This window comes from Necator americanus, chromosome V, assembly GCF_031761385.1.
Source record: "Necator americanus strain Aroian chromosome V, whole genome shotgun sequence".
Classification (NCBI taxonomy): Eukaryota; Metazoa; Nematoda; class Chromadorea; order Rhabditida; family Ancylostomatidae; genus Necator; species Necator americanus.
The window spans coordinates 19,659,985-19,685,395 of record NC_087375.1 but is presented as its reverse complement, the minus strand read 5'-3'; the positions used below and the strand labels follow the sequence as shown (position 1 = coordinate 19,685,395).

Genomic DNA, 25,411 nt, shown 5'->3' with positions numbered 1-25,411 from the left:
TATTAGCCTAGTGGTTCCTCCTTTCGCGTGGGACACGAAGAGCATCATATTTTGCGCTTAATATCGCAGGGAACCCAGTCGCTCACGGCTCTGGTCCAACGGTTGTCGTTAAAGCGCATCACGTGTCCGCCCCACCTTATTTTACTTTCCTTGGCAAACGCGGCGTCTCTAGTCTTCGATCGCTGACGTAGGAGAGAACTTCGAATCCCGTCCCTCACTTGCGTGAAGCGGGATACTCCTAGCATCACTCTCTCAATTGCGCGTTCAATGACGCTCACCGCGTTTTCTTCCTGCTTGCAAAATGCCCAGGTTTCCGAAGCATAGGTGAAAGCAGCAGCAAAGCGGTGGTGTTGAAGAGGTGAGCACGGAGCCGGGCGTTCCTGGTCTTCTTCACTATATCTTCGATGCTCTTGTACGCTCTCCAAGCCGCTCTTCTCCTCCTGCCCAGCTCGGGGGTCAGGTCGTTCATCATGTTCAATTCCCGACCTAGATAAACGTGGTAGCTGGTGCATTCGGATATGTTCGTCATGTTGAACGTGAATGGGGCATCCGAGACCCATCCGTTGCGCATGAACATCGTCTTTTGCAGATTCAGCTGAGGACCGATGCATTCACATGTTTCGTCGAATTCGGTCAGCATTCCTTCCACTTGGCTGATGCTGGATGTTATCAGTACAATGTCATCAGCAAAGCGCAAATAGTGTAGCTGCCGACCATCAACCCTCACTCCCAAATCGTCCCATTCCAGCTTTCGCATTGCTTTCTCGAGGGTGGCTGTGAATATTTTGGGTGAAATTGTATCACCCTGTCGGACCCCCCTCTTCACGTCAATGATGATATTCTTGTAGAATGGCGCAATTCCGGTCATGAAGTTACTGTACAACTCTCTAAGTACCTTTATGTACTGAGTAGGGACGCCTTGGTTGTCCAAGGCTTCCACGACCGCTTCCGTCTCAACCGAGTTGAAGGCCTTCTTCAAGTCGATGAAGGTGAGACAGAGCGGCATCTTGTACTCTCGTGATACCTCGATGAGTTTCGAAACAGTGTGAATTTGGTCAATCGTGCCGAATCCTTTTCGAAACCCTGCTTGCTCGCATGGCTGTCCTTCATCCAAGAATTTTTCAATCCTATTAAGGATCACTTTTGTAAAGAACTTGTAGATGACGGACAGTAAACAGATTGGACGACAGTTGCCGATGTCATGTGGATCTCCCTTTTTATACAACAACACGGTCTTGCTGGTCTTCCACTGTTTAGAAACCTTGCATTCCAACAGATAACGTGTAAAGAACCTCGCCAGAGTAGCCTCGTTGATGAGTACTGGCGGAAGGTTCTTCAGGTGTTCTGGTCTAATTCTGTCGGGACCGGGTGCGATTTCTTACCGACATGATAGCATGTCGTATTTCGGACAGGAGAACCTCTGGAATGACTTATCCGTCTTCCCTCAGATGGTGAGGAGGCAAGTGGACATGGCTGTCGAAGAGATCAGAGTAGAAGTCGTAGATGATTTTCTCCATCCCCCTTCTCGATGCAATGGCTGATTCCTTTGGGTTCCAGAGAGCAGTCATCCTCGTCTTGCGACTGTCGAAGTCTCGACGGGCATAGCGGATGCTTTTCCCCGCCTCTGCAGCTTCAGCCAGTACTTCTGCTCTTCTCTCTTTAAGGTCTTCCTTTATCGCCTCTCTGTAAAGCCTTGCGCGCTCGGGCGTGAGTTCTTGGTTCCCTGCGGCTCGTGCTGCTCCACGCTGGCGTATCAACTCAAGAGTTTCAAGAGACAGGCGTCTCTTGGTGGTTTTAGAACTCTCAGCATTCTTCGCGCAGTCGTGAAGGTGTTCAACGAGCCGGTCATATTCCTCGTCGATGTTGTCCATTGCGGAATCTTCCCAAAAGCCGGCTAGCGTAGCGAAGAGATCCCAGTTGATGATAGTCCTGGGATTTCTCTCTCTGAACTTGCCGGCTTTCTCTGCTCTCCTTGTGAAGGAAAATCTTCCTCGGAGGAGGCTATGGTCCGATTCCGTAAAGAACTTTGGTACAACAGCGAGAACAGCGAGATCTTCTGGAATTGCGTTTTCCCATGGATGGTCTTAGTCGTCATGATGAACTCGGAGAGCCTCTCCCCCTGGTCATTCCATTGTAGGCCGTGGGTCCCGATGTGAAGTTCCTCCGACGTTCTTCTTGGGCCAACTTTGGCGTTGAAATCGCCAATTATGACCTTGTAGAAGGCATGATCTTCTCGGTAGAACTTTTCCAAGTCCATATAGAAAGCTTCGACTTCTTCTTCTTCGCACCTTGATGTTGGAGCGTAAGCGATGAAGATAGTCAAAGCTGGTGTTGGACCACATCTTCTCATCCGCAGACGTCCGATTCGGGTCGTAAATTGTTCGAAAGAGTCGATGTTCTTTGCCACACTCGTGTTAACGGGGACGCCAACTCCACCAACACCTCTACTGTCGCATGTTCCTAAGAACAGATCTTCTCCAGTTATATATCTTCTCATATACGGCGCTGAGAGGGTGACGTTGTCTCGTCTCGGTCAGTCCGATGACGTCGTACTTGATCTTCTTGGCTTGCATCATCAGATCTTCGATGGCCCCTTCCGATGCAAGCGTACGTGCGTTATAAGTACAGATCGTCATCCTAGTCCTTTTCCGTTTCAGTAGCCTACACGACTCCTACAACCCCGTCCTACCTGGCGCTACCGTACCAGGCTTTCCTCCGGAATCAGGAGACTCTTTTTTATTACTGTGTTTTGCATAAAAATTTTTAAACCCATGGGCAGGTTGCAAGCCTCTAGTCCCATGAGTTTTTGGGAGAACTTCCGTTCTCCCGGAGTGGACATGTGGAGCTTATTTGTTGGAGCCGACTCCTAACCGCCTCCCTTGCACCTCCTAGTCACTTGATTGCAGGCTTTTGGCCGGACCGACGTGCGGGATACAAGGATGTCATGAGTCAGTCCTGGCTCAGCAGAAACAGGGAGTCCATCCCCTGAATCCACCTGCGTCTCTGGGCAAGCACAAGGTCGCTTTTGGTCCGCGATTAACCCCCTATCCGCCGCCCGGGGACGCGCAACGTAGCCTCGCGACTAACCGGCTGTGATCCCTCTAGTGAGCGAGATCGTGGAAACCTTTATATATATTTAACAATAAACACGAGGCACGATTATATATATATATATATATATATATATATATCAAGATATATAATAACGAGCTTAGTCCGTGTGTGTGTGTGTGTTTGTGTGTGTGTGTTTGTGTGTGTGTGTGTGTGTGTGTGTGTATTTTTGTCTGTGTGTCACGAAATTCGAAAATGGGGGTGCAACGGGTCCACCCGGCGTCGGATTGGTGCGCTGGGGTCAGATGGCTATAAAATGGGTTGCGACGGCTCCCGCGATGTCGGATTGGTGTGCCGGCGCCAGATACCTATAGAAGGGGGTGCGACGGATCCACCGGCGTCGGTGGACCCGGTCATTGGAGAGCAATAAATTAGTGGGCATGACGCAAAAAGTAAATGGTTGCAGCCGTTGCATAGCCGTAACCACTTGGCGCTTTGCTCTTCACCTTTTTGACTACTCCGTGTGTTCATTTCCTTCTTCGTTCGCCTCAAGTTTGTAGCATGCCGTTCCCAGAAAGTGGAAACGCGCATGCAAGCGGCTGCTTAAATAGTAGCAAGATGTTTATGTGGTCTGATGGAGAACGTTATCTTTATCAGTAGGATAATGTCTTTCACGTCATTTTATGTTAAAACATCATTCTTCGAAAACTGTTTATAGAAAACAGGAGGAAAACCCATATTTCGCGTGATTCTTTTAGATTTTGTCTATAATATACTGATAAGGAGTGTTTGAAGCTGAAGTTCGAATGTTTTCGAAATGTAGAACTGACACGTTTAGGAAGATGTCTATGAAATTTTTCACTCTTAGTTTTAATATAAAAAAGGAAGAAAGATTGTTGGAGATGCACAAGTCCAATTTCGTAGAAAACGGCAATAATATTAATTTTCGTTGATCAGTGAAGGTGAGCGAAGCAAACACCACAGAAAGTCTGAAGTTGCAGAACTAAAACTAGATAAATGAGAGAGGTGCTACAGTGAAACTGAGCCTCCTATTTATGCGGTGCCCATGAAGGCGGACTCGCAGCTGGGCCATCTAGTCTTTCGCGAGACGGCGAAATGTACTGTTTTTGTGATCGAAAGCAACTTCTTACAGTTGGACAGCTGGCTCTTTACACGCTAAAGTCAAGTTACATTCATATTGATTAATGAAATACATAAGAGATAAACTGGTTATAGAGTGGTAACTCTTTATAGAATGAAGAAGTAGCAAGCAGATCACCAAAGAAGTTTATCGGTGGCGAAAATTGAGAATTTTTGGAAATAGAAACCATAATCCGAAAAGATTTCCTTGTACGTATTAAGCAAATTGTAATTAGGGAAGTACGAAGTAGCAGAATGAGAAAAACGAAGGGAATAAAGAGGTAGAAGAACAAAAGTAGATGACTGGATGAAAACGTGGGGAAAACACAAAAAGAAGAGACGTTAAGAAACCTTGCTTTTGTCTCAACATAAAATTTACCGTATCCTATGCTCATCATTTCTCCACCTGTTGCCTATGGCATTAGAAAGCGCAAACACCAGCATTGTCTTCCTTCTTCGCTCACGCTCGGACATCAAGTTACGATAAATAAGAGGTCGGAAGTTTCTATACTGATCTAGAAGAGCTCTACAGGAGAGACATTACCTTCTACAATGTCATTGGTGGTGATTTCATTGCCAAAATCCGCCCCAGAAAAACCTCTGAAGACTTCGCATCGGTACCCATAGATTTTAATGAGACAAGTGGGGAAAGAGGACTACTTTCAGTATATTTTGACGAAAAGAAGCATCCGGGGAAACTCACAGTTCCATTGGCCTTCCAGGCGTTATGAAGTCAACATTCATCACTCTACCATCGACAGAATCGCTAGAATCGCCCTGTGGATGGTATTGTGCTGAAATTGACCCAATAATTGTCAGTAAAAGGTTCAACCCGACTGATGCTGCTGTTGTACTAAAGAAAAATAGGAGATCAGACCATTTACCTCCGCTCTTGGTTACCCTACCTCTCAGAAAAAAAAACTGCAATGGACAACATTGAAGACGTATATGATCACCTTGTACAACATCTTCAGGACTGTAAGAGGAGAGCGGAGCATTTTATAAACACCATAAGATGCCTTCTCTTGAAGACTCTATAGCTAAGACGTCAGCGTGCCACGCACGAGGTGCAACAGCTGTGAACTCGCGTTCGAGCACGCGAAGCATTGCAAGGAAGTGATAAAGAAGACCTTCAAAGAGTGGAGGGCAACAGTATTAGTTGAAGCAGCGGTGCAGACCAGAAGCTTCGCCCGTCGGAACAACGCCAATCGTGAAGATGAAGGGTGATATAAAAGTGAAAATTCGCGCATGACGCTACAACCATGAGAGGATTTTTCAGCTTCTCCCCTACTTTTCAAAGTTTTTTGAGCTGCTGTACTGTTGGGGTGCACAATTAACCTGGATGGTTTTCAAGTTTCACCCCGGCGTAAAATTACCCCACATCATCTCAAAGCTTCCTGGCATAATAGAACCACCCTTTGAACAAAAATACCCGACCGAAAACAAATCCCTTTCACTGCGTAAAGTTTTTTCGATACACAAAAGAGAACGAGTGTGGCATAGTCGGTAAGAGTTTTAGCAAGGACTGCACGATCGATGGTTCAGAACCGCCATAATGCCAACCAAACCACTCTTCTTTTGGCACCGCCAAAATGGTACGGGACTTGTTCCAGAGGATTGAAACACTGACCTTACATGCTTCGCTTGTGCAAGTCATTTTAATGATCCACACACATGCATAAACTTCATTGGATTTTGAATTGAAATCTATCGCGTAGGCACATTCCACTAATGGTTGTTCAATGCCATGCACTTTAAAGAGAATAAAGGATAAAGTCTCTAGCGTATCAATCCACCTGGGATGCCCCAACGCGTTTTTTTTTCACTAGAATTCGTAATCGTCGGAGTTCTGAAACGTGTGTTGGCTTATACAATGACCCAATGACCAAGTCAGTGCTTTTAACCTTCCAGAAAAGTCTGCTACTAATTTATCGACTCTGTGTTGATGAAGGAGTTGTCAGGCACTATTGCGGGTTTTGAACTTGGACCGTGAGGCCACATCAGACCTCTTACCGACAGCGCACCACCAGCCCCTGTCTACACTTTTTTACACACAAAGAAAAAACGTAAACAGACAATGACTGGAGTAACGCTCGGCCTACGTGATGTACAGCAAGTTTGGTTGACTTGTGGGTGTTTTCGGAAAAATCTCCAACCTGTTTTCTAAGAAAGGTGTAGAGAAGCGGATCTTCTTCCTTACTCACTTATTTCGTTGACCCCGTCGAGACAACTTTCACCATTTTCTTTTGTTGCAGGAGGAAAAGTTGTGGCTGCAATGGCGTCAGTGTGTGGTATCATTGTTCTCGCTTTCCCCATCTCAATGATCATCGACAAGTTTGCCGAATCTACAGGTGTGTGGAACGAAGACGAACCGGAGAAGCCGAAGAAAACGAAAGGCAAACGCTCTTTCTTCTGAATCCAGAGTAACTATGCTCTATTGCTGGAGCATTCATCCCGCTCACATGACCCGGTTCCTGTTCCACCTCATGCCATGCGCATACTGCTCTAATTCGCTTAGCCACCAAAACCTGAAGTCAGTGTCGGAAGTGGAGAACCCGAGACTAGCTCCGTGCTAGGTAATGACCAAAGATGTAGAGCGCTGTAGATTTGCAAACAGTTGTAGATACCCCCAAAAAGCAGAGTCTACTTCTCGTCCCCATTTTTAATTAGTTTTGTAGTGTGGAACCTCATAAAATGAGCTCAATCAGATGAAAAATGGAGTCACCGAATGTAAATAATATATTTGTACTCAGATGAAGATCTCTCTGGTAGGATTTCTGCTAAAGATACAGTAGACTCAAAAATAATTGTGTAAATGATTTGGTGCTGGAAAAAATCGGTTATTGTACAAACAAATCAGAATTTCCGTTCATCTTGTCTGCAGATTATTCGCTGTAATAAATTTGTTTGTTGTTGTTTTTGTCTATCATAACTATAAAAATTTCGTGCATTTTGAGACAATAACGATTACGTAGTTTGGTAGCACATTTTTCAAAGGAGCAATACGGCTAAGCTAAGATGTTTTCAAATGGAAATCACCTTTTTGTGCTGAACTGGTAATACAACATAATTGTATTCATTTCGGAAATCGGAATCCTGCATATCGGAAATACGAGTCCGCAACTTGCTCTGTTTGCTCGTGTTAGTCCTGCTTGTGTTGAACACAACCAGGCACTAAACCTATTCTATTTCCGAGAACAGGATAAGTTAATACACGATATAAGCCGGAAAGGTTGCCAAGAGATACTGTCATTTAACGCATCGCCAAAGCAAGTGACCATATGGATAAAATGACTGAAGAACCATAAAATCTTAATCACTAACTTTCCGTTTCGTCACGCCGAACCACCGGACATGGTCTAGTGAGGAGCCAGAGGACATTCGATACGCAGCAAGCGCGAAATGCAAGTCTCGAACAGCAGCAAGTGGATTTACTCCGTAGCGGTTTTGTTTCTATAATATGTGATAAGTAGTCGAATCAGCGTGTCAGTGAAACAAGCACTAAAAAGGTGCCAAGTCTGGAATGAAGGGGGAAAGTAGCCTTCTTTTGAAATCATTTCATCTCTTTTTTTTCTCTCTCCCATAGAGCAGCTGACGAGAACGGTAGAACCCTCACAGCTCTCTCAAGTCATCCGCCAGTCTTTCTAAATTCCGCAAGAAGCCTGCTAAATTTACTTTGGGATGCTAATCGAATCGCTTATGGTTAGGTGTTACCAATTTTCCATAACCACTCTTCTATCATTATGGTGTTAAGTTTACTATTCTTCCCGATGCGTTTCATTCGTTGTATGCAATAAATCATTCTGTCGCTGTCGAGGAAAAATGACTATCGACGGGGAGACTGATGACTGGGAGGCAGTATTTCTTCTGTCACCTTCAGCAGGGAACACATATATTCTGCAGACGGATGTAGATCTATCCGATTCCTTTTTGCTAACAGATCGGTCAGGATTTATCGTGCCTGCGTAAGATGTTAAGGTATTCCGTATGGGATGATTTCGTTCCTGAGCAGTAGTGTTTTGGAATGCTAAGCTCTGGAGATACCATTAATTTCGTTTTGTCCGATTTTGTAATCATCTAAAAATGGAAGATACAGAACTTTCGCAAACTCTAGCTATCCTTTATCTGCTTCTCCGAAGTGCTTAGGAAATTCAATCAAGAAAAAGCTGTTCACAAACAAATTTCGACTGCCTGAAGCTCGACCAAAAATGACGGTGGTGTCGATTCATGTTTTACCTTGATTAATCATCAAACAGCAAGCACAGTAAAGGAAAAAAAAGAATAAGTTGGATTTTGTCTGTCACACTGTCCACTCTTTATAATATGGAGCATGAGAGATCGTTATTGAAAAGGAAACAAAGTTCATTCGTAATTTCGCCGCTTGCTCTTCCTCTTTGATGACTGCTATACATCCGCCACAGAGACGTCAAGTTATTATCTCTTTGGATGTGGAGAGGCATTGGAGCGAAAAATGTAGGAAGTAATGTATGCAAACAAGCATATCAAGATGTGTCTTTTAAACTAAACTCCATAGCTCCACAGTAGAAAAATTTGTCAGAATTAGTCACGCAGTGGATGCTACCACAGCTCGATTAGAAATGCCTCTACTTCCGTCACTTAGTTTCTGACAGACTTCTTCTCTGCGCTTTTGTCGAACAATCTCTTAGTGCTGGAAGCCAATCCAGCCAAACAGAATGCTAATGAACGCAAAAAAAAATAAATTTTGGTTAGAAGTTCACAATTCACAATTGGTATGCACTCGCGAATGTTGTGTTGGCCCCGCATTGGTGAGTTCGAAATAAATGAAACTCGGTCAACTGCGGATTTTCCGTAGGATATAAGGAGACAAAAGAAACTCAGCAGCTGGATTGAGAAGTATTTTGCGGTAGTTTTTTCCTCAAACTAAAAGATGCATATAGATGAGAATCTTTAGCAAAATCATGCTACGGAATAAGCGTTTAGATCCCTATTCGTAGGGTCAGAAAGTGGTAAGACTCACGGTATTGAACAGGCGGTTTGATGCCACAAAGAAGAAATCAGAAGATATGAAGAAAGGGTTGAAGCAGTAGAGCGGCAGAGTACCAGCTCAAGAAAGCAACAAGAAAGATGAAACGGATCAGAAAGTAGATCCAACGACAGAATATTGGTGAGCCACCGCCAGAAAGTGACAGAACAGCTAAAGCGACATCCGAATAACGTGTGGGGGAAGGAAAACAGCAGAGAGGAGTGCCGTCGTTAGATTTGTGCGCCGGTGCTAACCATGTGTGACTAGTAGCTAGCATGATGCGGTGGTAACATGCCATTCTACGTTAACCCAATTTTGAACCATCTTTCAACTTCGACTTCCCAAATATTCGTTGGGAGCGCGAAGTGACTGTGCTGCGTTCCAACCTCTCCTGAAGTAATAGAAGGTAATATGGCTAATCTGGATATATTTGACGGCGCGCACTTTCATTGACTGAAAAGATTATTTTAATGAAAATTTGAACAAAAAGCCAGTTTTTAAACGAAGACTTGCGAACAGAACCGCAATAATTATGCACCGACCTAGTACAAATTAATCAACTTTATAAAAACATAAATCAAAATGCATGGCGTTGATCGACCTCTACGGGGAAACAACCTGCACGCGTGTGACTTCTATTGTTATTGTTATCACTTAATACACAATTACTTGAGGTTTATGAACGCGTGTGAAGTCATACGATGACTTGCGGGGTAATGCAGATCGACTGCGGATGGATCTACAAATTGGTGCCGGACTTTTTTGAGGAGGCGAGAGGTATTTGTGCGATTTTGAACGACAGTACAGTCACAGTCGGACCACTTGCCGGCTGGGTTACAGCCGCCCTGCCAGCGATAATCAATGACGTGTCCCTCGTTGTTGCTCTGTCTATCGTTCCCAATGTCCCTCACCTATCATTGCATAGGTTTCTCGATCCTAATATTAGCCTCCATCCTCTTTCTTAAAGTGTTTTTCCTTCTTTTTTTTGGTGTCACTTCCTTGTCTTCTACACACAGTACAAATTTCACGTGAAGTTTCAGCGGCTTTAGCATCGAATCCACCTCCAGTGAAAAAAGAGCCGCTTCTCCACCTAACAATCTTTTTCAATGATTCAGTTGTGACGCAGGAATCTAGTTGCCCCCTACTCACTGCATTCTTAAACACCTTAGATTTATGAATCTATGAACAGGCATCTCGTAGGGCGAGTAAATGATCCGTAAGATTTCCTTCTATTTTTCACTTCCATGTGGTTTTTTAAGTTAGAAAAAACATCGAAGGATTATTCCTCACCCAGTACAACTATATCAAGTTGTGTGCGATCCTTATACGTCCTTATAATGGGCATACTCGTTCGTCATACTGTTCCTAACGGTGGTAATTTGGAATAGGCGTGCTCCAATTGTTGTTTATTGCTTCTTACATGCAACCACGCGTTCAAACCAACGGTAAGATGTGTTGCTGTCAATGTGCAAATAAGACCTTACGAACATATAGTTCTGAGAAAAGGAGTTGCGGTGCTCTCAGAGATCATCTCTCATCTTGGATGTGACTCCAATGGAATTTTCTTGATAAGTTCGTCTTGAGCAAGTGCAATGCTGTCACTTCTTGTGAAAACCAATATTCAGTCATATATTACGGGATCCCTTCTGTGACCATAAGTAATAAAGGAAAAAGCGTTCCCATGCAAACTTCAGTTGACCAAGGATTATACTCATGCATGGAAGCATTGCAGTCTCTTCCTGAGTGCACTTAGGCAGTGGGAAAAACGCAGACATGCCTTTGCTAACAATTCCAGTCAATGAAACAACCCTCATATGTAGCTGTCACAGTGTGGCATTTGTATGGCACGCCATTTGGTTGAAGAAGATCACAACAAATCTCAACTGTTACCATACGAATGAAACTACATTCGCTTCTCAAAAATTGCCAACTTTATTTTCTAAACAAATCTTGAGCTGTTTCCTTAACACTGATTATCTTGTTATTTCCGAGATGCGTGGATACACAGGAAACAACTCCGCAGCAATTCAGGTAAACAAGGCCAAGAATATGCGTTTCCTGAAAGAAAAACTACACCCAAAATCTTCCTTAAACGCATCACCCCACCAATCTGGAGTGGTACGGGCTTCCGGTGGAGTATTCGCATACGGGGTTGTAGATTATGGGGAGGAGGGTGATTCCCTTCATTTCTTCCTACCGGAAGATACGGCTTCGAGCGTTCCGACGCGCTACGATTCCATGCCGTTTTTTTACGGCAATTAGGTAGAAATAGACGGAACCACACCTCTCTCCATAATCTAATATCCCGTATACGACTACTCCACCTGAAATCCGCACCGCCTCGGATTTGTGGCATGCTGCCTTTAATTGAGACATTCTCTTAATCTCTATTGCAGCATCAATTACAATATGCTAAGGCATTTTCTTCTGAAGTCAGCAGGATGCTAAGCAGGATAAGGCTCAGATATGTTTCTCAGTGATGCCTCGTGCCCCGCTCCCTCATCGACCCGAATATGCTGAGTAATAACCGTTCTTTTGTTGTTCCAATCAACGCCGACTGCAGCGAGCTTTTATTCGCGACCTCACCGCGCACTCCTGCTTTCGGTGAGTTCTGCGCATTCGGTGAGGCCAACTTTAGTGAATCTCTCTCTCAAAAGTTTGCGTATTTTGCATTTTCTCTGCGGTTCTTGTTCGCGTTGCTACATGAATGATTGAGTGTGAATAACAGCGATTTGGTATTCGATTGCAAATCACCAATCAAATTTATTTCCAGGTTTTTTTTCACTCTGGAAAGGGCGAATCAATAAAAATCGTTTTCTTTTTCGCAAAGTTAGTTTTTTTCTTTAAACCGACTTCCAGCTCACGACATTTCATCTAACTGAAGCCCTGATGAACGGCTTTAGATGATGATATCCCCTGTCTCTTCATTTTATCTTAGCAAAACTCCGTCCGATTAATGCATTCAGCTACTTCTGTCTCCAAACTTTGTTTCAACCACTCAGTTTGTTATTTATGATTCTTAAATTTTCTGGTCCACTCAAATGTATGGTTGGGGATTTTGACAGGAAGTGAGGAGAATTTATTTGAAGCAGTGATGTAGCTCTACGGTTATTAATGGCCTGTTTCCGCCCAACCCGAGAAGCAAGCCTGCAAGAGCTTTTTGGAGATTTTTCTTGCAAGTACACATTCTTTGGCGTACATCCGTAAAGACATACTTGCAGCAGTATTAGTACTTAGATTTACTATTTATTTAGATTTATTTATTGGTACAGAAAAGTTTTTTGTGTCGAATTACAGGAATTAAGCGAAGAATGGTGGTTTGACCGAAGTCTTGCTGGTTCTGAATTTTCTGCAAAAACTGTTTAGTTACCGAGCTTTTTTGTAAGACTTTCACTTTTTGTTTTCTTCTTTTGTTATGAACACCTCGAGCTGTAGACTGCAAAGTAGCTCGTAACCTAATATAGGAAGTATTCAGTATTGCCCTAAATTCCCTCTCAGTCTTGTGTTCACTTCCCTTTACGTCTAAGAAACATCCTCGCGGGTGTACTCTCGCATTCTTCATTCTTATCATGCCAGCATTTGCCGGGAATGATGTGGTCAAAAGATGCGGCATGTCATGCGCTGTCTCACCTCATATAGTTGTTTTTGCATCACGCCGAGGTACTCTCTTCCTGTCAGCATGCGCACATCCTCTGCTTCCAAAACACGCAGTAAATCCCTTTTCTACGGATGGCCCTTTTCGCCTCTTTCTTCTTGTTGTTAGAAAATCCTCCGACTGGATAGTTAGAGCATCTAATTTTTATTCCCTCTCAGCAAAAATGAGTTCTTTTAAAACTGTTTTGCTATTACAATGTCTAAGCTCCGCGTGCAAAAGGCATATGCAGACGAAAAAAATTGAATTTCTTGAGATCCGTTATTTTTTTTATTTTTTTGTGTGGAAGTGGTTTTGGATGAAGCTTGCTTTTGTTCTACTGGGTTGAAGAATAGGAAGTAAACGTTTCCATTCTCAAAATTAAAATTGCACATAGAAGAAAACGTATTGGATGAGTAAGTCAAACATGAGTTCGTGTCTGAAAAGTGAAACTTCCACATGTGAAATTTTGAAAAAAATTAATTTCGTTAATACAATGAGTGGTTTCCGTTGTATTTCACAGTTCTATCCGCTAAGCAGTTTCTACTGTTGTAATCCCAGAATTTTTCCCTCTCACGTATTCACAATATTGCAATCTACGCCAGAAGGCCGCCTAGAGCTGGATTGATCTTCCAAAGTCTCCATTTTGAAATCTGCCAAACCAATTTCTAATTGTCTGAAAAGCGGGAACACGATCCAAGTGAATGTCCGAAATGATTTTTTGCACAGTCCTAACACTCGCGCCTTCCCGGAATCCGTATAGCATTACATGTGGGGAATATACTTTTTCTTTCTCATTCTGGAAAATTTTCCATTTACCTATTGAGCACAAATCCACTTGTTTGAACGATGCTCGGCAACAAAAAGATAAAAGACACGGCGACCTTTTCAGTGCATGCAAAAAAGTGAACAGAAGTGGCGGAGTTCAACCCCGCTACACATTTTAGTACCATCTACGAACATTGGGCACGTGCTTATGCAGTCATCTCTTATTTCGAAAATTTTATAAGTTATTTGGAAGAGAATTCCTCACTCTATAAAAAAAACTCCCGTTCTGACTGCCTTTTTGTTCTATTGATTCTTGCTTTTCCAAATCTTCAAAATTAACTGCCAAGTTTGCAAAAATTAATCATATTAGATAAGGGAAACTGAGCTGCCTCTGAGGTTCGTGTTACATGAAGTGCATCGAAAGAAGCACAAAAATTCTGAGGAAAAACAAAATCATGACTGCTATGAGACATCGAGAACCCTGTAGAGTGGTGGGTGGACGACGTTGAGAACAACAACGGATTAATTTACGGAAGTTTTGTGCTATGTAAAACGCAAAAATTAACTTTCCTTCATCTTACGGCAACTGCTCCGCCGATGTTTTCCTATATCTTAGAGGCCAAAATTCTCATTTTTGAGGCTCTAAGACAAACTGCGGGAATTTCCAAGCAATATTCCTTCTTGGTGAGAAATATGGAGGAACCCTGCATAATCCTGATGGAAAGAATAGAGATAAGGTGAAGATTACGAATGTGGTCAGTCAGTTTTCTCTGATCGTCCTGAAAACCGCATGAGAACCCCCTTGGTCCCTCCGAAGTACGCACCATCCTTTTACACGCTCTGATTCCCTCATCACCTTGCTTTTGCATGAAGAGGTTGCTGAGGAGACCTGATTGATTCCCGACCGCTCGCCCGTGGATGTTTCACGTGCACAAGGGTGGCGCGTTCCAACTCGCTCCGTAGGATCAGATGCAAGTTTTATGATAAAAATTCCGTGTTTATGACGATTAGGAAGAATGAAGCAGGACCACGCTCAATCTCCTAATCTACGCCCCCAAAATCTATGTTTCCATAAGGTCCTACGGCTTTTCTCTGTAGTTTTTCAATTTCGTGATACTTTAAATGCAAAAAGCAGATGTCGAAAATGCTTCGCCTTGTCCATGTGAGAAATTCCTTTTTGAATAGTAAAACATTTTGGAAACATTTCTTATTTCTGGATGCATTTTCCGAACGTCGTAAGAAACCATCACGATTTTTTTCAACCTATGTAATAGTAACATTTTCCCCTACAAAAGTCATTTTTATAATGTTCAAACACTTGGTGGGTCTGTTTGTTTTTCTTTGCTAGTTTAGGCCCAGAATTAGGTTATTTACGCGCAGCTTCATGCAATATTGAGCACCTAATTATGCAGCATATCAATTGAATTGAAGTTCGCGTCTGTTCTGGCACAACATTTGTTCAGGGCTTTGCCCTATTTTCTTAGGTTTTCAGTCACTGAGAAAACAAGAGGCAGTGGCGGAAGGAGTGCAACATTCAGTGGTTGGCATTCGGCAAAGTAAGGCAAAGATGGCATACCTATGGTTTTATGCCATCTTTCGCTTGTAGTTCTCAAGAGAAAAAAAAACAGACTTACTTAATCTGTTGCGGTAGTAGTTCTGAAGGCGTGAAAATGACAGAGTATTTTGATGGTGATTTTATACTTTTCGCCTGTTTATTAATTAACTACAAATTTTTTAGTGTTCAACGGTATTGCCCATATATTAATACCAGTCTGAGGTCCGGCTAAAACCGGACTTCAGACTTTCTGTGTTGTTTGCTTCGCTCGCCTTCACTAATCAACGAAAATTAATATTAGTGTTATTAGTTCTATGAAATTGGACTCCAACAATCTTTCTTCCTTTTTTATATTATAACTATAAGGGAAATATTTCATAGTCTTCTTTCTAAACGCGTCAGTTCTACATTTGGAGTACATTCGAACTTCAGCTTCAAATACTCCTTATCAATATATTATAGACAAAATTTAAAAATATCACGTTAAATATGGGTTTTTCTTCTGTTTTCTATAAACAGTTATCAAAGAATGATGTTTCGGCATAAAATGACGTGAAGGACATCTTCTTACTGATAAAGATAACGTTCCACGTCAGACCACATAAACATCTTGCTACTATTTAAGCACCCGTTTGCACACGTTTTTCCACTTCCTGAGAACGGCATGCTACCAACTTGAGGCGAACGAAGAAGGAAATGAACACACGGAGGAGTCATATAGGGTGTAAAGCAAAGCGCCCGTGGCCACGGCATTGAAACGGCTGCAACCATCTATCTTTTGCGTCATGCACACGAAATTATTGCGCACTATTTCGACGCCGGTGGACCTGTCGCACCTCCTTCCATAGGTATCTGGCGCCGGCGCGCCAGTGTAACCCCTGTGGACTGGACCCGTCGCACCTCTTCTACAGGTATCTGGCGCCGGTGGTCCCGTCGCACCCCATATTATGACTATCTGGCGCCAGTGGACCCGTCGCACTCCTTCTATGGGTATCTGGCGCCGGTGGACCCGTCGCACCCCTTCTATGGGTATCTGGCGCCGGTGGACCTGTCGCACCCCTTCCATAGGTATCGGCCGCCGGTGGACCTGTCGCACCCCATCCATAGGTATCGGCCGCCGGTGGACCTGTCGCACCCCTTCCATAGGTATCGGCCGCCGGTGGACCTGTCGCACCCCTTCTATGGGTATCTGGCGCCGATGGACCCGTCGCACCCCATATTATGACTATCTGGCGCCGGTGGATCCGCCGCACTCCTTCTATGGGCATCTGGCGCCGGTGGACCCGTCGCACCCCTTCTACAGGTATCTGGCGCCGGTGGACCCGTCGCACCCCTTCTATGGGTATCTGGCGCCGGCGCACCATTCCGACACCGCAGGACCCGTCGCAACCCATTTTATAGCTATATGACCATAGCGCACCAATCCGACGCCGAGTGGACCCGTCGCACTCCCTTTTTCGAATTTCGTGACACACAGACAAACACACACACACACACACACACACACACACACACACACACACACACACACACACACACACACACACACACACACACACACACACACACACACACACACACACACATACACACACACACACACACACGGGCTAAGCTCGTTATTATATATCATGATACCAGCCTGAACATCCGGCTATTCAGGCTTTTTTTGGTGTTCGCTCCGCTCGCCTTCACCGATCAAAAAGAAATAACAGTAGCGACATTTTTTGTAAGATTAGAATTGCTTTTTTCTATCAACGCTTTTTTCAATTTTTTTGCCCAAAAAGTTAAGCATAGGTGAAAGATTTTATGACTTTTCCTTAAACGATCAGTTCTATAATTGGAGAACAATCAAACTTGATTTTATATCTGTTTTCCTTTCAAACCTCTACAATTTGGAAACATTATTCGAATATGAGTTTCCTTCGTTTTCAACTATTAGCAAAGAACGATGTACTAACATGAAATGACGTGAATATCACTATCGTAGTCATTCAAAATAACGTTCTACGTCAGATCGCGTCAGATGGCTACAAGTATTATATTTTATAAGCCGTTCGCACGCCTGTTTCCTCTTTTTGAAGAAAGGATGTTAGCAGCATCAGGAGACATGCTGGGAAATAGACATGCGAAGGGACCACAGAATCCCATTCTACTGCGTTGGAGCTCCCGCGCACCAATCGGGCGCAGTGGAAACCGTCTCTCCTCGCTCTATAACCTTCTGGCACCGGTGCACCATTCCGACCATATGGGACCCGTCGCACCCCATTTTACAGCTATCTGGCTTCGGGACACCAAAACGACGCCATAGGACTCGTCTCACCCAATTTTACCGCTTTGAGGCTCTAGCGCACCAAACCGACATCATGGTATCCGTCTCCCTCTCTTTTTAGAATTTCTTGACTCAGACACAGACACACACATGGACTAAGCTCGTTATTATACAGCATGATAGTTTGCAAGTTTGAGAGTATACACTCACATAGAAGTTTATTTATCCTCACTAACATATGAGAGAGACTAACTTGCCTAATCAAAGCCAACATACATCCTCACATATCTTTGCACAATGGATAAAACGTAAAGTGTTCGCCTATCAGGTGTATGGCGATGGTTCGGCACCTCACCGGTGCAGAGTTCTGCATCATTATGGGGTATTTTCGTGACACACAGGCAAACACAGACAAACACACACATACACACACGCGTTATTATACAGCATGATATGACATCCCCTGTGATGTTTTACTGTCCTTCTTCTTCCTGGTTTATCTGGTAAGAACACGACTACGTCTTTGAACCAGTACATCCGCGACTGTAGTGTTTTCTATTTTTAAACGAAATAATGCTAGCACTAGTCCAGTAGGATTGAACAATCAGTAGCTCGAACCCGCCCGAGTGCCAACCAAGCCTTTCATCCCTCTTGGGTCGGTAAATTGATATCAGATATCTAGGAAGATAAAAACATTTACTTGACACGTCGGTTCGCCCCTGCAAGTCATTCAATAAGTTTTCCTTTCAAAGTCCGTCATGCTATCATGTCGGTAAAGAATCGTACTTCATTGAGTCCCGACAGGATTGTCTGACATCTGAAGAACCTACCGCTAGTCCTTATTAGCACACAAGCGGGGCTATCCATTTGTAGTACATGGGAATGGAAGATTTCTGAGCAACGGAAATCCTCCTCAGCTGAATCGGAGGCACTTTTAAAGTCGATGAAGGGGAGACACAGCGGTCCCCTTCATCGACTTTAAAACTGACATCTTTCACTTCTGTCCTGGACCACTTTATTGAAGAGCTCGTTTTCGACAGGAAAATTGCGCGGTAGTTGCCTATGTCATGTGGTTTTTACGTCATACACAACTCCCTTACTAGGTTTCCATTTCTTAGGGACCTTGCATTATATAGTCGTGTCAAAATGACATGAAGCACGGTGCATTTGCGTACGCGCTCGAAACCGCGCGTGGAGGCAGAAGTTGGATCCGAGGTGGGACCTCGCAAACTGCGGCTTCATATCGTTTTGAGCCTACTATGCAATAGTTAGAGAGCCCCACCAGTGTGTTGATAAGGGCTGGCGGGAGGTTCTCCAGATATCAGACTTAGTCGTGTTGTGACTGGGTGAAGTATTTTAGATTGTTCACCGACATGGTGTCGGACTCCGAAAGAAAAGACCTACAACAAGTCAAAAGGGTAAAGGATAAAGTGCACGGCTTTTATCAATCCCCATGGAGATGCGCCCACGCGTTTCACTTATATTCAAAATCAGACACACACATTCACACATTCAGACATGCCTGGCATCAGTTTATCGATCTCTGAGGAATGAATGACTTAGTTGGCACTAGGGCGATTTAAAACTTTATCTGTATATCGTGCGGTCACAGCCAAACCTCTTACCGGCTGCGCTATGCTTGCACCACTGAGAACTACCCGAATTAAAATATGATTGCACGAGATATCCTGATATGTGAGATGATTCCAAAAAACCACCTTAGAATGCTTGTTAATCAATATTAATAATCATAATAATAATTGTTTCAATATCAATATTAAAATCATTTCTTAAAATGTACAATCGAAGAAAATTGTATGGTGGACATTACCAGATCCACCTTTAGCATGGTTGCCATATACAGAGTTATTTATACTTACTGTTTAGCTTTCTTGGATTTATTGAGTACGTGATATATCAATGAGCACGCAAACTCTTCTAGTCGTCTATTTCCATGCATTCATAACTAAATTTCTTGTTGCTTGTTGTCTGTAATTCCATCACTTCTCATTAATCTCATGCTTGCGACTATTTTCATCGCAGTGTTAGGTAGCCAAGAAGTTGACTACCACTGTTTCTTAAACTCTTGATTTTCGGCGCCAGCACCTTAGGAGAATATCTTCTCTACTTGTAAGATGTCTACCCTGACGGACACGAAAACTTCGCTTGAGAACGAGTTTAGTTTACTCCCTGCAAATCCAAGAATTCGTAGTGTGTGGAAGAAAGCAGATGATGTATCATCGCACGTTGCCACTAAGGCACTTCTAATGGAATTCTAAAGAAGACATATATGTACTGGAACGGATCTTATGTGGATATTTATCCGCCAAACTCTCATCTCAAGTCAATCTTTTTTCTTTGACGTTTGCTAACAAGCACTGGACAGCCGTGTTTTTCTTCATTAACACAACTTGAGGGTTCATAACTCGATACAACCCTGCAAAAAACTGCAGAGTTTCTTCTTAAGGAAGTCGGGAAAGTTCGCAGCTCTCAATTGGGCCACACTGAGCATTATGGTTTGCATTGGAAACACTATTTTCACATGCCAACTCCATAACCGTGTAGGACGATCGTATCAACGGCCGAGTCAATCTTATCCTCTAACATAGCCCTACGTCTACCGATGCGTGAACGAATACAGACTTGTAAAATTATTATCACATTTCAAAGAAAACAACATATGCACAGAGCCATCAGCGCTCATCTCCCAACCCAAAGAAAAACATCATTATCGTCTGGCGACAGAGCAAGTGTGTTTGCTAAAAATCAACCCACTTTCATTTGGAATTCGTTTTTGTCTAAACACTTATAGGGAAAATAAACTACAGTACGCTCTCGCTCGCAATTTACGCAAACTACACCACAAATACTGTAGTAAGGACCCCTAACCAATTTAAATCACTGGAGATCTGGAAGACATTCGTGCTTTCGTGCAGGAGCGCTCTTCATAAACATCAGCAGAATTGCAGCTGTTGACTCAGTTGGTGCGACCGTGGAGCTGAGAATCAACGCGTGGTTTTCTGAAGGTAGACTGAGCGAGAACAATATAATGGTGAAGTGACATAATGCACCTCTTGTTAGAAACTCATAGATGTTGGATATCCTTGAAGCATGAATATTTCAATCCACAGTGTGTTTGTTAAGATCAATCGATTGTTTATCGCTCGGAAATTTGAATGTATCGCATAACACTGTTTTCAAATATATATGTGCATGTGTGTGTATGTATATATAAATATATATGTATATACATACACATATGAAAAGAAACATTCTGAAGGATTTTTTCTTCAAAAATGCTCAAGTCTTCTAAGGGTGCTCAAAATTCCTTTTGAATATGAATAATAACTTACAAGCTTTCAAAAAATGAGGAATCGCATCGTCCGTGAGCAATATTCGTTGTTCCGCAAATGTTGTGAAACAGGTGGAAAGCGTACATAAATTACTAGGGAAGATATTCAGTTTTCAAGGAAAAACATCTACATGAAATATAGCACTTATGTCAAGCTCTGAAATTCTTATAACTCTTAAATTTGTGAGTACCAAAGTGTTCGTAATAATATCCACTTTACGTAACTAACATTCAACTTCAATTACATTTTGTTCACATAAAGTAAAGGTGAATGTATAGACAAGTATCAATTTTCTCGATTTTCTGTATAGCAAAATCCGCAGCAGCCACCGATGATTAAAGAAACATGCACTTTTACAGCAACTTTTATAATCCAGGTCAAGCTGGCTTCTCCACGGTTCGAGTTATCCTTGACAGAGCAAAATGATCCAAATCGCAAGAAAAAACAGAATAGAAGAAGAAATCAGCGTCTTGACCGAAAGAAAGCGCTGCTTTTGTAGTTGATTTCTGACAAGTTCTCATTCTCGTATAAGAAATCAGAGCTTGCCTCTGCTTGGGCCTTGAGAAAATCAAAAAAGGGAAGGAACAAGTGTTTTTAAAGCGCTGTACGAAATTGTAGCATGTTGAAGTACCATGTATGTGCAGAGACACTGCAAAAAAGTCAAGAATATGTGTACATAATGAATATGTGAATTTATTCACTAGTTATTCAATATGTAGATGTTGTTGAAAAAAGTAAATTAATTTTATGATTCAGTTCTAAGGCAAGAGTTTTTTTTTTTCCTTTAACGACATCGATATTTTGTTGGCTGTTAGAGATGATGGAGTTATTGCGAATGCGCAATCATTGTCTGTCATTGTGTTTTTATTAGTGCGGAGTGTTCATGCGTCGCCACTTCCACTGCAAAGCATTTTCACCTTCCCGCAGCGCTTATAACAGCTACTGGCTTAGAATACATTGCCACAATTATCTGTGTCCGAAAAAAATCCATCTTTTTTCTCAGGAAAGAAGGAGGAACTTCAAGACTCAACTTTACCGACGTATGAAACCACAAATCTTTATGAGTGAGCGCTTACTGTAAGATGTTCCTACGTATTTTCCTTTATCTCACTTCTGCTCTTTCTCCTGTGTTTTTTCTTTGTTCTTTCCTTTACAAGTAACACAGCCCTTTACAGTGAGTATATTTGATCAGCAACTGTGCTTTTCCTGTTGCCTAGATTTCTGAGACACTGAACCCGACTTCTGACTTTTTCACATGTTAGTTTGAATTGAAGTCGCCTTGTTTTGTCTTTTTTCCGGGTGAAAACAATCTGTGCATTCGATCTTTATTCGATGGCATTACAGCATCAGTCAGAACCTTGATAACAGTAAATAAAATGCACAGAAAAATTACATTATTACAATTACAAAATTATAAAAAAATGCACATCTCTGAGGACAGTCGATCTATCGAAGATAATTTGAAGGGTTTCACTAAGTAGTTCAATTTGACACGCACGAATGTTCCGTCAAGAAAATGTGATGTTTGGGTAACATTCAACACCAATGCATGGCTCCATGCACTACAAGGGTAGTTTTCGAACCTACGGATACTCCGCAGTTTCAGTTCAGGTTCAAACCGTTGTTCAGAACACCGGATATTAAAAACTGAAGGTGGGGGGGGGGGGGGGGGGGAAAAGATCGTTTGTCTCATTGGCGTCGAAAGCCACTCTTGCCTTCATTTAGATACGGTCTGGTGAATCCAATAGCTTCATGGCGACTTCTGCGAGTAATCAAAAATTCTCGACATCAGAAGGAAGACACAACACAAAAAAACACTCAGCACAGAAATTCTACGTAGGCTTTATAGATTTTAGATGATTTTTTTCAAAGGAGAAGCATAGAACGAGTTAGATAACGCAGCGAAAAAAGCCTCCGAGTTTTTTGTTCCGTTTATAATAAATTGTGCAGAATTACAGCCACACTTCCAACTGAATCCCATTCACGTTCAGGCATGTCGCCAACTTCTTCCTGCATCACAACACACTGTTACGTGTCGCTGATGTTGTCTATCTGGAATTTTCCAAATGTGTCTTTTCGGGATTTTTCCCACCAATTCTTGATGCTCTTTGCACTTAGAGGGCTCCGAAGCAAACACAGTTAGGAACTGAAGCCGTACTCAAGTATATGATTTCAGCTCAGCGTACCAGAGCAGCTCTCACTCCTCCGGCTAGGTGAGCATCATTTTCTTTCTAACAGCGGATCGTTGTGAACACATGACACGAAGCTCTAAATTGTTGCCAGTTAAACGAACGAACCTTTTCCTATGTCTTTGTAATTTAGATATGAGATATCTAGTGTCTTTCACAACATATACTCATATCTAGTATCTAGCTTATTTTATTTGTTTTTATTAAGTTATTTGTGAATCGATCCCGCAGACGGTAAAAAGACTGATTTGGCGAAACAAGTGATAGATTTTCGAAGTGTTCCAGACCGATTGAAACAGCTACGCCTCGTAAAACGAAAAGTGAGGAATACGTCAGTACGAAGCTGGAAATGCTCGACGACAATATTTGTGCAAATGAATGCATATCGTTAGCTGGCGTATCGTTAGTAGCGCTAGCACACAGCTCCCGCGACAGCTCATCACTGGGAGAAATGAAAGGCAACGGCGATCGCTAATTGCGGTACGCAGCAGTTAGCAGCATCAACAGACCACTGCGCTGCGTCTGCCTCTTCCCCTGCCGATCAGCGTCCCTCATCGCCTAATGAAGTGCAAAACATGCGTCGCACGCTATTTCTGCTCGCCTCTGTTTGGAGCATCGACCGTTTACGTATGGAGATATATACAGACAGATCCAGTTCAAAATTTAATCAAGGCGTGATGTGATGCAGATACTTTCGAATGTACCGTAACGCAAAGTTGGTTCAAAAAGTTCAGCACCTGACCGAAGGGTGCGCCACACTACTTTAGATTCCGTCAATGAAGTTCTTGAAAACAGGGTGATGAAGTTTCAACTTTTTGCATGAAGAAGGTCTTCAGAAACTAGTTCTTATGCCATTTCATCACGAAACGATCTGTTGTATTCAGATACAGGCCACAGGTTTTTGATCTGCTGAAAAATACACATCTTCGGAACCGTGATGAAAGAGTTCAGGATCATTATTAAGATACAGAATTATGAAATAATAGAAGCGGCTTTTCGAGGCGCAGACTTCAAAAAGGTAGAGTAAAATAATTATGGTATGACCAAATGCGATAAGAGCGAAAAAAGATGGCGTTTAAATGGTGTTTTGAAAAATCGCAATCCAAGTTAACATTAGAAAATGTCAAATTTCTTTCGGAGCAGCAATTCAATACGATGGTGTCTTGAATAAACGTATCACAAAATTTCCGGCTGTCGGAAAGTTTTCAATTTTTAAGTTTTCAGGTTGTTTTGTTCTTGCAGAAATTTTCTACGTTTTTGCTTCATTTTTAGCATTTTCATTTCTGTACGTTTTTTTCATTTTCTACGTTGCTACGTTGATGCGCTCTTGTTCTTTGAACCTTCCTAGAATCCAGCTCTATCACGTAATTGCAATACAAGCCCAGCGCACGACCTCAGTGACGTAGTGGTGGCAGGCCGTTGCTCACTAATCACAGTTAGCCTAAGACATGCCTACTCTGGCCTACCGACAACCTTTTCGGTAGGCACACATTCGGCTGCACATAATCGGCTGTAGATACCTAATGACCTCCCTCCCCACGGCAGATATAATGCATGGGCGTGGGGTCAAAGCGAGCGGATTTTATTTTCCCTCTATTCTATTACCTGAGTGTTATGGTATTAATGATACATGGTTATCAAAGGCAGCACAATTGGTGACAGAGTCCGCAGAAACCAAGAGATGGGGTTGTAGATTGCGGGTTTCGATGGTTCCGTTCATCTAATCCTAATCGTCCTAAAAAACGGATCGCATTAGTTCCTACGAGGTATGTTAGAACTCATTGGTTTCACTTGAATAGGTTGAGGAGAACTCACTGGCGCAGCTGGGTGGAGCGCTTGCACAAGGGTGGCGCGTTGCAACTGAAATCGTCGTGAAAAACGGAGTCTTCCACTCCGTTTTTTGAAGGATTGGAAGGGAAAACCGGAACCGTTCCGGATCTCGCAATCTACAACCCCACCGCTAAGTTTTTTCGCTGGTTTCTTTACCACGTCAGATTCGAGCCGTCTTTTCATAAAAGTTGAGTCCTGATTAAAAATAGCACTGAGGCGCCCTGGTCTCGATGGCAAATGTTCGCCCGCCTACTTCCTCTGAGCATCGTCTCCCACCCATTTCTAATCTCTTTTTGACATCTGTTTCTCCGCGTTGTGGTGCTAATAGTTCTCCATTGGTCATTCAGCTACAACACGATATACAAGTGATTTGTACTGCTTGAAACTCTGCCTTTTACACAAAAGATAGAAAAACAACTTAAATAAAAATAAAAATATGTATTGTAGTTCGTTCGTTCAAATTTTCCATTCTCCTGTTTTTCCTTGCAGCAATTTTCAAAAACTTCAGTAAAGATTCGTGTGTCCAGAATTTTCTTGGGAAATATTGCATTCCTAACAACGCTCGTGTCGTTCTATTATACATATCCGACAAAAAAAACTTTAGCATCCCCTTTTCA

At 42.7% G+C, this 25,411-nt stretch overlaps 5 protein-coding genes across 7 annotated transcripts; 2 read left to right on the top strand and 3 right to left on the bottom strand.

Annotated features, from left to right (window-relative positions):
- Positions 1 to 274: 274 nt before the first annotated feature.
- On the bottom strand, positions 275 to 1,388 carry RB195_014465 (uncharacterized protein; the record flags this gene model as incomplete). Of its 2 annotated transcripts, XM_064204749.1 has the most annotated exons (2): positions 275 to 1,333; positions 1,383 to 1,388. In XM_064204749.1, the coding sequence occupies 2 exons, from the start codon at positions 1,386 to 1,388 to the stop codon at positions 275 to 277; spliced, it is 1,065 nt and encodes a 354-aa protein (XP_064060629.1). The 2 variants fall into 2 exon arrangements, with proteins under 2 accessions (XP_064060629.1, XP_064060630.1); XM_064204748.1 differs by lacking the exon at positions 1,383 to 1,388 and having other exon boundaries at positions 275 to 1,006.
- A 42-nt stretch (positions 1,389 to 1,430) lies between these two features.
- Positions 1,431 to 1,871, bottom strand: RB195_014464 (uncharacterized protein; the record flags this gene model as incomplete). The annotated part of the gene is made up of 1 exon (XM_064204747.1): positions 1,431 to 1,871. One exon carries the CDS (start codon positions 1,869 to 1,871, stop codon positions 1,431 to 1,433), a length of 441 nt encoding a protein of 146 aa, XP_064060628.1.
- A 23-nt stretch (positions 1,872 to 1,894) lies between these two features.
- Positions 1,895 to 6,489, bottom strand: RB195_014463 (uncharacterized protein; the record flags this gene model as incomplete). Of its 2 annotated transcripts, XM_064204746.1 has the most annotated exons (4): positions 1,895 to 2,460; positions 2,519 to 2,661; positions 4,895 to 4,985; positions 6,396 to 6,489. In XM_064204746.1, 4 exons carry the CDS (start codon positions 6,487 to 6,489, stop codon positions 1,895 to 1,897), a joined length of 894 nt encoding a protein of 297 aa, XP_064060626.1. The 2 variants fall into 2 exon arrangements, with proteins under 2 accessions (XP_064060626.1, XP_064060627.1); XM_064204745.1 differs by lacking the exons at positions 4,895 to 4,985; positions 6,396 to 6,489 and having other exon boundaries at positions 2,519 to 2,636.
- Positions 2,310 to 6,607, top strand: RB195_014462 (uncharacterized protein; the record flags this gene model as incomplete). Its single annotated transcript, XM_064204744.1, has 2 exons — positions 2,310 to 2,607; positions 6,447 to 6,607. The coding sequence occupies 2 exons, from the start codon at positions 2,310 to 2,312 to the stop codon at positions 6,605 to 6,607; spliced, it is 459 nt and encodes a 152-aa protein (XP_064060625.1).
- A 16,334-nt stretch (positions 6,608 to 22,941) lies between these two features.
- Positions 22,942 to 23,439, top strand: RB195_014461 (uncharacterized protein; the record flags this gene model as incomplete). Its single annotated transcript, XM_064204743.1, has 2 exons — positions 22,942 to 22,988; positions 23,250 to 23,439. 2 exons carry the CDS (start codon positions 22,942 to 22,944, stop codon positions 23,437 to 23,439), a joined length of 237 nt encoding a protein of 78 aa, XP_064060624.1.
- Positions 23,440 to 25,411: the final 1,972 nt, after the last annotated feature.